Source organism: Vicugna pacos, chromosome 3, assembly GCF_048564905.1.
Source record: "Vicugna pacos chromosome 3, VicPac4, whole genome shotgun sequence".
Taxonomy (NCBI): domain Eukaryota; kingdom Metazoa; phylum Chordata; class Mammalia; order Artiodactyla; family Camelidae; genus Vicugna; species Vicugna pacos.
The window spans coordinates 76,990,334-77,005,188 of NC_132989.1; the positions used below are offsets into that span (position 1 = coordinate 76,990,334).

The 14,855-nt window shown below is 36.7% G+C and overlaps 1 protein-coding gene across 5 annotated transcripts in view; it reads right to left on the reverse strand.

The window, feature by feature from the left end:
- Positions 1–14,855, reverse strand: part of NLN (neurolysin) — a 102,404-nt gene that overhangs the window by 56,408 nt on the left and 31,141 nt on the right. For all 5 annotated transcript variants that reach the window (XR_012071424.1, XM_072958579.1, XM_031675522.2 and 2 more), the window contains 3 exons: positions 12,793–13,052; positions 9,499–9,647; positions 646–753 (listed from right to left, as the gene is read on the reverse strand). Coding sequence is in view for 4 of the 5 variants with exons in the window: in XM_072958579.1 (XP_072814680.1) it covers positions 646–753; positions 9,499–9,647; positions 12,793–13,052 (517 nt within the window). In the remaining variant the exon portion in view is untranslated. The remainder of the gene's footprint in view (positions 1–645; positions 754–9,498; positions 9,648–12,792; positions 13,053–14,855) is intronic.

Genomic DNA, 14,855 nt, shown 5'->3' on the forward strand with positions numbered 1-14,855 from the left:
GGAGGTGGAGGGTGGGAAGGGATAGATGGGATTTTAAAATTGTAGAATAGATAAACAAGATTATACTGTAAAGCATAAGGAAATATACACAAGATCTTATGGTAGCTCACAGAGAAAAAAAATGTGACAATGAGTATATATATGTTCATGTACAACTGAAAAATTGTGCTCTACACTGGAATTTGACACTACATTGTACAATGATTATAAATCAATAAAAAATGTTAAACAAACAAACAAACAAAAAACACAAAAAACAAAATGCTAGTTTTAAAACTCTATGTCCTAAGGATTTTATCACCAGTGCTCTATTCTATGAACAAGGGAGCAAGAATACAAATCAAGTATTAAGATCTGAGCTAGCTATCAGAGAATGTACAACAGAGAAAGGAAAATAAGCTTAGCATATGTGAAACAAATAAAGCCTGGACAGGATTAAAACTAATTAAGCTAACAGTTGTTGGTCAGTCATCATGAGGTTAATAGGAGTTGCAGAATGTAGTCACTACCGAAAACACTGTACGTGGATTCGTATTATGGGCTATTTCTCATGTTATAAACATGTGTTTCCCTAATTCCTGTTTTTTGTTGTATTGTGTTTCATTTATTCTTTAGTTCTTTAATAAGAAAAGGAAACAAACTCACATTTTGTACTTGTTCTGGAAGATGGAGCCCATTCCTTCTTCCCATTTTAACTGATTTTTCCAAGTATCGTCGGGCTTCAGGCTTTATCTTCCCCAGATCACAGGTCTCCTGAAATTAAAGTGTGACAATCTCTCTCATTTCTGTTACAACAGTGCATGGGTAAATCATAAACTATGAAGCCAAAGCAAAATTTATTCATCATCTCTCCTGGGCTATGAAGCACACAGGTGATTATGAGGCAGCCCTTTTTGAAAACCTAATTCCTTTTATGCTTTACTGAGTTTCTGCTCATTTAAAACAGAAGAATAAATAAAGAGCTGACCAGAATTTCCTTGCCTTGCATCAGAATCAAGTGTGCCTGTACCACTTGAAAATGTGACTAGAAACATTTGCATAATCTCATTCTGAGCTTTCTTTATGACTGAGTGGTCTTTTTCACAAAACAGGTTTCTTATCACAAATCATCCGGATTTAATTTTCTATCATTTGCTAACCTGGTTCCACTTGAGAGGCAAGAATAGAAAGAATGGGCCAATTCTACACAAATGGAGAGGAGGATTCTTTTGCCAACATACCCAACATGGACAGCTGGATTGAACGCCAGCAAAGGGCTTCCAATACTTCAAAAATGCCTTACTGTCATTTGGCAAGCGAGGTCAAGGGACCAAGGCAAGCTGCATATGAACAAGCATCTGGGGAAAATGAGTCAGCACTGCACACAGAGGAGGAACGCTGGACAGTATATGCGAGCCTGCAGGCAGCCAGGCAACCACACTTACTGAAAAGGACGAGGGCCCTGGAGGAGAGGGGGACGTTCCCCTGGCCACAGCAAGGCAATAAACACACCAGATGTTTCTTTAAAACAGATGGCAGAATACACATGGCACATCTGGGTAGCGGGTCAGTTCGTAGTCCCTGGGAAGTGGGCTCCAGACAGACTCAGCAGGTGTAAAGGATTCAGTCTGGCCGAGAGCCAATGAGGGACTCCTGTCTCTAGAGGCTTCGAGCCCGCTCAGCCCTCGAGCTCTACCGCTGGCTGCACTCTCTTCAGGAAAGACTCGGGCCGTTCACCCCAAGCTTTATATTTTCCCACTAATTAGATCTTTAAAAGGACTGTGTTTAGCTCTAGGGCCTGCATTTTAGATTGTTGGTAAAAGGCTCTTGCTGCAATAGTTCTGTCATTTTTTACATTCTGCTGCAGCAGGTAAACAGAGTCGTATTTCAGCTGAGGGTACTACCTGATACAACAATCTGTATCTCCCTTTACCTACCAGTAAATAATTCTGAGTCACAGCACTAAAGCGCTTATTGTGCATCCATTACTCACAGTTTCCTCTGACTTTATCCTCAGTGGAGGCTGAGAACAGTTAAGACTCCTTTTTCCATAATAACCCGTTTTGTGTCCTTGGGGAATTTCTGAGCAGGCTGGCATGACTGGAGGTGGAACCCTCCCTAGCTGGTATTGGCACATACTGGGGTCCCAGCAGCAGGTGCCTGCAATGGCAAGAGACCCAGGATGGCTGGGGAGACAGCCGGGCTGTGGGCTGACTCCCTCAGAGAGGGCCAGCAGTTCAAATCACAGTGTTCATCCGGATATGATTAACCTGGGTTGACTGAGCTTCCACAGCGCCAGGAAGTCTGTCCTGAGGCATGGGGCATGGCAACAGGAGTCCCTAGACAGGACAATACCGGAAGTTGTAAGGCTGGGGAGAATCTAAGCAGCAGCTACGTGCAGTGGGGGAGAGGGAAAAAAAATCCCTGGTGAGAAGGGCCTGACAAGGCAGGCGAGCAGGCTGAGACCCAGAGCAGAGAAACCTTCCCACCTGGGCAGTGGGCCAAGGCAGAAGCAAGGCACACAGCAGGACAACAGTGCGGGTTCCTGGGCTTCACCTGGTCACACGTGGCCCTGAGCTTAGCAGAGAGGCTCATCGCAAGCCTCGCCAGCTTATGTACGGCGGATTCTTACTCTACCGCTTGATCAGGATGGGCTCTCATACTAGGTGGGCCTGGACCTGGCGTACCTGGGAGCATCAGGGCTGCTACTTGAGAAAGCCTGTAGGTATACTCAGCATAGGAAACTCACCACTTCTGGTCTAGGTTAGGTAAAACTACTGACCTCCCTAAATAGGTAATCTAAGTGTAAACAGGAAGAAGGATGTTCTGAGAAAAATCAGCCCTGAATTAGGTCTAATTAACTATGACTAATTACCTGTCCTGAAATAGCTGACTTACTACAAAAATGACACTTATCAAAAATCTGATTCAGTTATAACGAGATACCTTGTGCCAATCAAACTCAGGGGGTCGGGAAATCTCCGGAGGCCTCTGGAGGGAGTAAAGCACTTCTAAAACGTGCTTCTACAGCACATTCCTGTCCCAAAGCTGATCATAATAATATTCTCCCTTCTAATCTTCAGGCAAGGTCAGAATTACTGCCCAAGGATTTTCTAAGAGGGAATCAGCCAACACTCTAGAAGGCTCTGCCACAGTTGCACCTTCCTTTCCTGTAAAAGAATTTAATCCCTTGAATCTGAACAAGGTCTCAGGCCTCTTTGGGTAAAGTTTCTTCTCTTTGGGGTTGGGGTGGGGGTACAGGTAGGAGCTAAAGTTCTCTGAAGTAATTTTCAAATTGATATAATCTGACAGCAGGGGATGGTATTTTAATCTATGTGGTGATGAGATTTATTTTTCCCCAACTTCCTCGTATAACTAAGAGCATTTACATAAAAGTATGAATGTGTGCACGTGCGCACACATGCGTTCCTACACATATGCTCATATGCTAATTTTACAGTCAGAAAACTGAGGTTAAATGATTTCTCTAAGATCACACAGCTGTTTAGTGGTACAAATGGGGATAGAAATAAATTCTTCAAAATCTTAGTTTATTACTTTCCCTAATATGCCACACTGCTACATTACCATCCTTAATTCATTATCATTCTTTAAAATTTCATAGTGAAAAAATGAAAAATTGTCTTAAATCGCCCCAGTGCTCTCCACCTTCTGACCCATGACTTTGTCCTTTTCTTTACAAGACTTTCACATTTCCAGTTTCTAAAATATGAAAAAATATTTCAGTGGGATTTCGTGTATTGTGTATCAAACTAGAATTTACAGTTTGTTAAAAGAATGCTGAAGATTAAGATAGTATATTCCTCTGAATATCATTTAGAAAAGCTGATCCATGAGCTCTGAATACACTAAAGAAATCTAACTGAATAACAGTATGATAATTTAGGTCTTACTGCAAAAGCTAAAATAGAGATACAAACTTGTTTAACTCAATGTGTTATATATGCAGTTTCTTTCCCCTTTTTTCTGTGTTTTTTCAATCATTTACTGTCAGGTTTCTAACATTTCACTGTGAAGAGGACATTCTGAGGCAGCTGCCTGCACTCTGGACAGGAGGGCTGCAGAAAGGCCTGCTTGCTGACCACTAACTCAATATGCTCGCACAAGATTCTCTGCTTCTGTGTGGGCCTCGGCAGGGCAAGGACCCGGAGAGGGGAACCACACTACATGGAGACACACTGTAACTGGGACCAGTTCTGTTCCATTCAACATCCATTTACTGAGCTCCAATTTATGTCAGGCACTGGGGAAACAAAGGTGAATATCCTGGAGGCTCCTTAAGTCACAAGAAGGAAAAAAAAACATATATTAGCAAATAATGTTAATATCATGCAGTGAGTGAAGAGAGGTAAGTACCTGGGAAGCATAAAACAGGGGCATCTGGCTAACAGGGAAACGAAGGCAAGGTAGTTGAGGCTTCATAGCAGATCTCTAGGCTTTTAAGAGCCTGACAAAGGTACAAGCTTCAGTAGTATTATGACTGACAATGAGACTTAAGCATTTCAAAATCAAGAAGGCATGGTAAGTAAAGAAAATTACCACCACCATGCTGAATTTTGGAAGTGGCTTTTCCTCTTTAAAAAGTTTTTCTTTTTGTTCTCTTCTTTCTCTCTCTCTCTTTTTTTTTTTTGGTCATAGTTTTAAGGCACTACTTTTTAAAAAAATTTCATTTATTTTAAATTAATTAATTATTTTTTATAAGGCATTGGTTCTTGTATTTTAATTTGGCACTGGGTCTCCACGGCTCAAAGTAGATCACGTAATGCTTAAAAACACTGATATGCAATCTTGTGACTCATTCAATTGCACTAGAACATTAAAATTCTGTTTAAATCACTAATTGGCTAAGATGAATTGGCAAGACCAAAGTCCATAGCTCTGAAAAAACATAAATATTACAATAGGTAATTGTATTTCTCAATTCAGCTTGTGTAATTCAGACTCAATTTCCTTAAAGATTTCTTTTTCTGTACTTACTACTTAGCAGGCTACTGGCATAAAATATTATCTGCCTGGATTGTTTTATAATGAAGACAGTGTACATTTTCTCACCAATATGGCCTGAAAGAGTGTCTATAAAGCCTTTTTGATCTTTGCTGGCTTTTCAGCCAATGATTGAGAAGCCTTTGTCAGGCCTGGGAAACACCAAGACTTGAGGCCACAACTGCTGGCTTTTGATATCTGAACATTTTTCAGCTAAAGGAATAAGGACATCCTTGTTTTCATTTCTTTTTCTTGTTTTTTTTCTTCTGGTAGAATTAGGGATAAATTAAATGTTATATTTTTATGTAATATTTGACATCTACAAATGAATATAACTACATATATATGTTATGAAGACAAATTGAATCCACTCTCAAATTTATTAAATAGAATATTAAAACACTGCTATGAATTATGTGTTAAGCAATTTTTTCCAGTTTTACTACTTACATGTACATTGTTTAGTTATGCTTCTTTTTGACTTTTTAAAATTATATATTGTATGCAGTGTTCTGCAACTTTGTTTTTTCTTTCCTTGTTACTAAAATTTAGCCATGATGTTGCAAGTTGCTGTAGTTTATTTCCTTCATTTGTATAAAATATTTCATTATAAATATACTACAATTTATTGATCCATTTTCTTATTGATGGAAATCTGAGTTGTTTCAGTGTTTTCCTATTATAAATAATGTTGCCATGAATATATGTCCAATTTTACCTGTGCACAAATACAAACGTTGTTTCTAGGTAAATGCTGAGGTGGGAGTGGGGAGGATATGCTAACTTAACGGAGAATGTCAGATCCAACTTCATAATACTAGATTTCCCCCCAAATTAGTTATTACTATTATTTTAAAAATCAATTTATACCTTCATCAGTGGTGCACAAACATTCCCAATGATTCACACCCGCACAGACACTTGGCATTGTTAGATTTGTTAATTTTTGCCAATCTGGTGAGTGAAAAATAGTATCTTATTGCGGTCTTTATTTACATTTCCCTGATTCAATGAGTGTAAATATTTTTTCATATGTTTAATTGCCATTTCATCAGAAAAGTGTTTCATCTGAAATATCTTTCCATGTCACTTCCCCATTTTTCTATTGGGATGTTTGTCTTTTATTGATTGTAGTAGCTCCTTATATATACTAGGTACTAATGCTTTGCTAGTTTCATGTTTTGCTAATTTCTTTTTTTAGTATTTGAGTATTTTTTAGTATTAATGTGTTTTCACTTTCTTTATTAATAAAAGTTCTTTACTTTAATGTAGTCACGTTTATCAGCCTTATATTTTATGTCTTTTTAAGAAATACTTCCCTGCTCAGATGCCATAAAGGCATATTCCTATATAAATTTCCAGAAGCTTTAAAGTTTACCTATTTAAGACTTTAATCCATTAGGAATTGTTTTCACTTGGCTGTGAGGAAGCAATCCAATTTTTTTTCCCCACGTGGATAACCTATGTCCCAGCACCAATTACTGAAGGCCTATTTTTCAGATCTGTCATAGTTTCTCACTTTACTTTGATGAACATTTACTAAATGTTTACTGTACTTTGTACCAGGCACTCTGCCAGTGATACAAAATAGAATCAAACATGACACCTCCCTCCTTTGAGGGTTTTAACATAAAGTCTACATGACTTCTGGCAAGCATTTACCAGCTACTTCTATGCTGAAAAGTTATGACTTCTAAGCCTCAGTTCCTCCACTTATAAAAAGGGATACCTCTGAAGATTGGTGTAAAAGTTAAGTTAGATAATGATAGTGCTATACAAATATAAAGTAGTATTACTAGCCACACTTGGGAAGGAGACAGGAAGACTAGAAGCACGCTGGTTAGTCTCGTGCTCCACTGTGATTTCATCCATCCATTTAGTCAACAAATTGCTATGTTAAAGGTCCTGAAACGTGATTGCAAATTAGTTGATAATCCCTATACTGAGAGGTGGTGTCCCTTGAATCCAGGCAGATCGCAATGACTAGTCAATCAATATAGTACTGTGGAAGTGATGGTATGTGGCTTCTGAGATAGGTCATAAAATGCAATGCAGCTTCCATGTAGTTTGTTGCAACATTTGTGCTGAAGCCCTCTGGCTGCATGAAAGAAGTCCTACCACCCTGATGCTGCCATGCTGTGAGGAAGTCCAAATTAGTCCACATAAAGAGACTACATGGAGGTGCCTGGCAGGGACTTGAAGACAGAGCTGCCTGACTAGCCTCTACATGCTCCAGCTCCAGCCACCACTGCCCACAACCACATGCGAGACTCCAAGCCAGAACTGCCCAACTGATACCTTTCTGAATCCCTGATCCACAGAAACTGTGAGAGAAGATAAAATGATTGTTGCTATTTTTAGCCACTAAGTTTTAGAGTATGCTGTACATCAGTAGATAACTAGAACACTTATTTATTTTGCCATAAAGAACTGTGAAAGGTAATCTCATATTTCTGTTCATCAATCTTAAGTGAAAAATAACGTAAGAGCTAAAATAACACATTCTGTACCTAATGAAGATAATACAGTTGATTATCATCCACATTGGTGGTATCTTGAGACTTCAGTATTATTTTCAGCACCCTCATTTTTGTAGAGCATGCCTGAAACTGATGACTCTACATAAATTTACGATTCTATTACCCAGCCTAATGAAGGCTTTATGTATCATATCATGGTTGCCCTATTTTACTTAGTGTTACAGAGAAACATAAATGTAAGATTTAGATATATTTAACTTTGTTTTTTAAGTATAAATGGGATGAGTCCATTAAAGAGTCCATCTCTAGCAGAAAACTGATACTGGTAGTTTTAGATTTTTAAAAATATTGACTAAAAAATTGTAACTATTTGCCAAGAAAAGTATTTAAAGGTAACTAAATTCAATCACCAAATAAGCTCCAATGCACAAACAAATACAGTGGCTACTTTTTATTATTCTGAAGTAGACTTAACATTGTAAATGTTCTTAAAAATGTTCACACAATAATCCACATGTATGAGAATAAACTACTTTGGAAAGAGGAAAAATCATGTAACCAAATCTGAAACTATTTTAAGTTAATATAATAAATCCTGAAGTGAACGAGCTCAGATAAATGAACAAATCTAATGAATACAGTGGTGTTTATCAGGTCACTTATAGTGTGCTAGGCTACTGTCTAGTCTACTATCCAGGCAGCAATTTTTTTTCCAAATTTAGTGGTATCAGAGCCCAATATATAAAAAGTTGAGAAGTATAAAAGAGAAGTCTAGAGTGACAAACCTCCCATATTCTGATAACATTCATAATAATCAGAGAAGGTGGAACAGTAGCAAGAACATTGAACTCAATCAATAACATTAAGACTGCAATACCTTTTTGAGGCAAGAAAACCCCAAGTGAGAACTTAGAAGTCAGGATGAAAGCAGAACTAATCAAAGGAAAGTAGAAATGCTGAGGAAAAGTTCTAAAGAACATATATAATATCCATATGGAAAAGAAATTAAATTATTTGGGGATGAAATAAAAATAGGAGACTATAAGGGCCATGATTTGAATCACATAGAATAACTGGGGTCAAAAGGAGAAAAGAGAACAATTTACCTAATAAAGAATAACCATAGTTATTTTAACTTAGGTTATTTTTATAGAGCCAAAGATGAACGATTATGAACCACATAGATGAATATCAATTATAAGGTGAAAAATGTCTGACATGAGAAAACAGACAGTAGGCACATCTTACATGTCTAAATAAAGTCTTGATTACATATTCAGAGTGAATTACAAATAAAACATTTGAAATAAAACTGCTTTTTATTTCAACTCTTGTTGTAGTTTGCTGAAAGGAACACAGTTTTTGAGATTTTGCATGTTTTTATGCAAAATTAAACAAAAATGCCTATGTGAAACATAAATTTAAATTGCTGAGTGCCATGACAATAAAAAAAAATTTAAAAAAAGTCAAAGCAAAGACATGATGAAAATGCTATGGAGCAAATTAACATCGGTGATGAAAAGACCAAAAACACACATGGCAGGCCCACCTAGAGCATTCATTATCCGTAATCTCTGAATCCTGAAAAATGTGAGGATGACAGATAGGAGATCCTCTGGCCTGCAGCATCAATACTACGTCATCAATATTATGGCCAAAACCACACGATTTTTACAGATAATTCAATTTCATTTGCTTCTAGTTGATCTGATCTAATATAGATCTTGCAATATTTTAAAAATTCAAAGATGTTTTTACATTAAACCAGTAAGTTCATGATGGTTAGAAAGCCTTATATTTATGGACGTACACTCTTTTATACTTAGTCTTAATAATTTTAAGTGAATGTAATTAGCAATTCAACATAAACCTAAGTGGTATGACAACATTATATAACACTGTGCTGCACCCATTATAATAATTAGAAACAAAATCTAGGAACATTCAAATACTTTTTATCGTTGGTTAAAGGTTTTTACTTTTTTATTGTCAGGTTTTTTTTTTTCCTTTTAAAAGGATTTATACCATCATTTACCTTTAAATGAACAATTCTCAGAAAGATATCTTCTCTCATGCTCATCTCGATATCAAAGCGAGAGAGTTTTTTGTCCGCTTCTGTACTTGCTGCTCGTACTTCTTTGTCAGAGGAGACGTGCTGGGGAAAGTCTAGCATGGTTCGCTCCACTGTTAACAGAAGAAGACACCATAAGGACTCATCAAATCAGTATCAAGAAAAATATCTCGCACCTAGAGGAAATATTATCCCAATATAAGTTTTTCATTTTATACTTTCTGTAAAGGCTCCTGAGGCTAATGAGAAGCAGTCTCTAATGCAGGACTTGGCTATTCCAGCGGCACTGTAAGGAACAATAAGGGTGTGCATGGAGTACTTACCAAAGTATGTCTAGCGTGTAATTTAGTAACTGGGAATGTAGATTTAAAAAGATGTGGTTCTTATACTGAGGCATTTTATAGTCTGGGAGTCGGGGGTAGGGAAGAGTACTTAAAAAGATAAAGAACCATACAGGACAGACCAGCTTAGCTGTCAAATGAATGGGACAGTAACTCAAAGGCAGCAGCATGGAGGACTGGAGCACTATGCGAAGTCTGAGGGAGAAAGCGGAACCTAGAAGATGGGCAAGAGGAAGAGCTCCGTCAGGACTGGAGAAGCAGAGACTGCAAGCCTAGGGACTCCCAAACACAGAGGATGTTTAAGAAATGAGCAGACCCATTTAGTGGGATGGGGTTTGTTTAGAATAGAAGTTCTCAACTTCTATGACAGATGTCTTAGAAAATCTAATCTAAGTCATGGACCCTCCTTCAAATGTTAACATTCATACAAATATAAAGACTTCCATATAATTTCAGAAGATTCCTAGAAATCTCAGTGGACAGATCCAGTAAGCAGCTGAATATTGGGGCTATTCCTGTTAAATGATGGTGGTAATGTTGTCCACTCTCATTTTCACATATTAAAGTTGGTTGTTGGATTTTTCATACATTTTTGGTTTTGACTTCAATAAATCAGTATCGTTTATAGGTATCGTTGGAGTTAAGCTGTGACAATGAATAGATTTCAACTTTAATATCTTTAGCACTTTGAAGGTATTGTAAATAGGTAAAATGTACACACATGATAAATGGTTGGCAATAAAGCTATCCTTTACATACGAAGAAACTACCCAGTTAAACAAGCTACCTTACTCGTGTCAGTCCTCTTAAGACACTGTTACAAAGAAAGCTGAAAAAAAAAATCACCACAAATACCTGAATAAATTCATAATACCTGTTTAAAAAATCAAATTAGATCATTATTATTTTAGGATTTAATACATCATTTTTTGTTCCTTGATTAAAAAAAGAATGAAACATAAGATTTAAAATTTAATATATACAGCACTTGTTTAAGTGAGTTCACTACAGAGTTACAATTTCTGTTTACTTTTAAAAATTAGCTCCAAAAGGTATTAAGAAGGAATCAAAATTGCTCAAGAATGTAAATGAGCAGAACAACATGCAGGAGTCTAAAACTGGAAACATATTCTTAAACAAACAATAATACTGAAAACCATTTCCTTCCTTACTTTGCCACAAAGACCTGGAACCAGACTTATGTTCTCACTGCCAAACTAGAAACAATGCTGGTGCCTGGTACCCGACACTAGACAAATGGGGTTTTAACAGCTACTGCAGGAGAGAGATTGAACTCTGAGAACATACACATAAAGTTAGTCTTTAAAAATCTATTCTGAAACTCAAACATTTTTATGAATACCCCACAAAGATAAATTTGCGGGAGAGCAAGAACGAATGTCACAAAACTAAAGGTATACTTAAAAGATGAATGATTGGGAAAGAAACTGAATTTAAGATAATTCTGTTTTAAAAGGTTTCATTTTTTCCCCCACCAGTTTTTACATTTGTTCAATGCACAGGCTACCAGGCTGGCACACTGTCTTAACCATAAATGACTCAAGACGTGAGTGAATATATGAACCAAGGGCAAACCACATACAATCTGGGAGCTGCACATGAACCTGCCTGCTGGGAAAGCTCTGCTGAATGGGGACCAACCCCATCCTTTTGACACTGACTATGAGATCAACCAGACCTTTTTTATTCAAGAGTTTAAACTCAAGGCTCATAGCAAGATTTAGTGGCTAAAAATGAGAGGGAAGCAGTGGGTAGCAAGAGGCAGAAACAAACAAAAATGCAGAGATAAGAGAAGGTAGCCAAGCTCTGCTATGGTAAGACATAGGGAAAGGAACTCTTAGTGAGGGTAAAGAGTCACTAGGTCATTAGGGCTGTGCAGGATTCCGGACAACCTCCCAAATTCCAGAACACATGCAGATGTTTACGATATCCAGTTCTACAGATAGCCTTTGTTCTTACAAAGCCTGGGTACACAGCCAAGGTTTAGCCTTAATTATCCTACAAAACATATCCAATCCTTTGAAGTAACTGGTATGAATCTTCATCCCTTATTATTCAAAGGGTCTTATATTATAGAAATAATATATTTTAAGGGGGAGGGTATAGCTCAGTGGTAGAGCATGCACTTAGCACGCATGAGGTTCTGAGTTCAATCCCCAGTACCTCCATTAAAAAATAATAATAAATAAATAAACCTGATTACCTACCCCCCGACACACAAAAGCAAAAAAAAAAGAAATAATATATTTTAAGTGTAGGAAATATGGAAAATAGAGAAAATCTTAAAGAGTAAATTAAATATCAAGTATAAACCCAGGACCCAAGATACCGGCCTTTATTAAATTTTTTTCTTCTGATTTTCTTTCTCTGTGCTTTAAAAAAAATGTTATTAAATACTGTCCCTAAACATGATTTTAATGGCTACATAATGTTACAGAATGTGAATGTATTATAATTTATTTAGCTATTCTACTGACTGCCACCTGGGGGTTGTTTCCAAGCTTTTGCTATGGTAGAGTACCTGTTTATACATAAACTTATACATGATTTTTCCTATATCTGATTATTTCCTTAGATTATGTAAATGCCTAGATGTGGAATTAATTACTGGGCTAGGGTATGAACTTCTTACAAATTTTGATATATATTGCTCTCCAGAAAGCAGTTATAAAGAGAGTGTACATTTTATAGCACCTTTGCCACATAATAACAATTTTTAATCTTGGTAATATAATTCTAAGCAATTATGAATCATTAACCATTTAAGCAGTTACAAATCATTATGCAAAAATCAATGTCTTGTAAAATTGGAAAATGAATTGCCAAGGCAGGAAGGATAAAATGGTTTATGATGACCACAAAATGAAATATTGATGTGCTTTTGCATCCTACTCACCTATATACTTCACTTCCACATCTGCTAGGGCTTGCAAACAGTTCTCGTAAGTTACTTCCTCAACGTCCAGCATGCCAATAGAATCATACACCTGTTTGGTCTGTGCAATGAGCTCCTCAGTTCTTGTTTTGATTTGCTCTGGTGAAAGATCCCACCTTAAAACATTTCTACCAGCTGCAGTGTAGGAAGACATTGCCTGAAGAGGAGACATCACTTCTCTTCCTAAAGTCATTCTCAATAAAATCCTGGAACCACCAACTCTAAAAGGAATCAGAAAAAAGGATAAAAATCAGGCATTTCTGTTGATCCAAAGTTAACCCACAAATGTATATTACCTAATTAAATTTTAAATTAAAAAGAACTTTTTAATAAAATTAAGCAAGTTTCTTTCAGGGGAACACATATACACAAAACTAAATGCACTTGTATTTTCTTTTTTTCTTGCATAGTTACAGAGTTAATGGAATCTGTACTTTCCAAACACTGAATTGTTTATGTAATTAAATCACACAGAGAAAAAAAGTTAGGTGCCAAAGACATAACAACTGTCCTTTATAAATTAAACCAGTTATCTTTCTTATTTAAACATTTTTCCTGTGCTAATGTCCACCTACTATGTATGTAGACTCAAAAAATATTTTGAGATTCAGCAAGGAAACATTTTCAAAATTCTCTTTTTATATGGAACAACAATTTTAAAAATGTTTTACCAAAATTTCAAGAGAATCAACTATGGCAATTTGAATTTAAGACTTGGAAAATAAACTCTGGTATAACTATGGTATTATCCTAAAAGAGAAAAGGAAAAAAATTAAGAATCATGATACCCTTCCTTTACCCCCTTAAAACACTGAAACTAAAAATTGATGCCGTTATGTGTGTACATACATTTATAACATATAATTATGTATAATGTATGATTCGAGAGCTTATAAATAAAAATATTATAATTAATAGGTAATATTTATTGTGTTTGGGCACTGTACTAAATGCTTTCTATTTACTAACTCAGTTCTCACAACAACCCTATGAGACAGATACTGTGGTTATTCTCATTTAACCAAAGAGGTAACTAAGGCAGAGAGAGAAGTAATTTGCTCAAGGTCACACAGCTGGCTATATGGTGGAAGCTAGGATTAAAAACCAGGTAGTACAGATCCAGAACCCACTCTTCTAACCACAGTGCTAAACTTACTTCCCATTATTGTACAAGACCTCAAAACAACCTTATAATGTAGACAGGACAATACTCTCTTTTAACAGATGATGCAATTGAGGCTCAGAGAGGCTGTGACTTGTTTAATGTTATTTGTTTTGCAAATAAGTATGCACTGTGTCTGGTCATTGTAACAGGCACCAAAGGTTAAAAAAGGCAAATTGACTGGGACCCTGCTATTTATAATATAGTGGAGAAGACAAATTGATAAACAGGCAATTGTACTACATTGAGATGAGTGTCATGATAGGGTAAACAGGGAGGACTTTGAAAGACCACAGAAGGAGCGTTTCTAGAAAGATTTTCTAGAAGGAGTAAAGTAAGACAAGATCTGCACAAGATGCAGGAATTATCCAAAGGCCAAAGGCTGTAAGGCAAGAGAAGTCTGAAAAGGTTAAGTGGGACTAGAGAATGAATAGCTTTGGGAATCATTTAAGAGTTCAGACTTACTTTGAAGGCAATGAGAGAGCTACTAAAGGGTTTTAATCAGGTGAGAGATGAGAAAAGATATGCATTTTAGAGAAATCACTCAAATTACAGTGAGTTGAAATGTTTAGAAAACAGGGATCATTTGAAAGGAAAGCTCCAAGTGTAACTGGGGAATAATATTATAGTATACCTAATTAGGAAACACAGGGAATTGGAGTGATGTGAAAGATATTCAGGAAGTAGCATCAGTGTGATCTGGTACTGAATGGATGTCAGGAGGAGGTGAGAGAACAAAAGATGATGTCCAGGCTTCTATATTGGAACTGGAGAGATGGACAGAGGCGCTGTTGCTAAAAAAGGGAATTTAGATGAAGGAGGAGGCTCTTTCGGGGGGGAGGGAAAGAAAAATTCAAGTTTG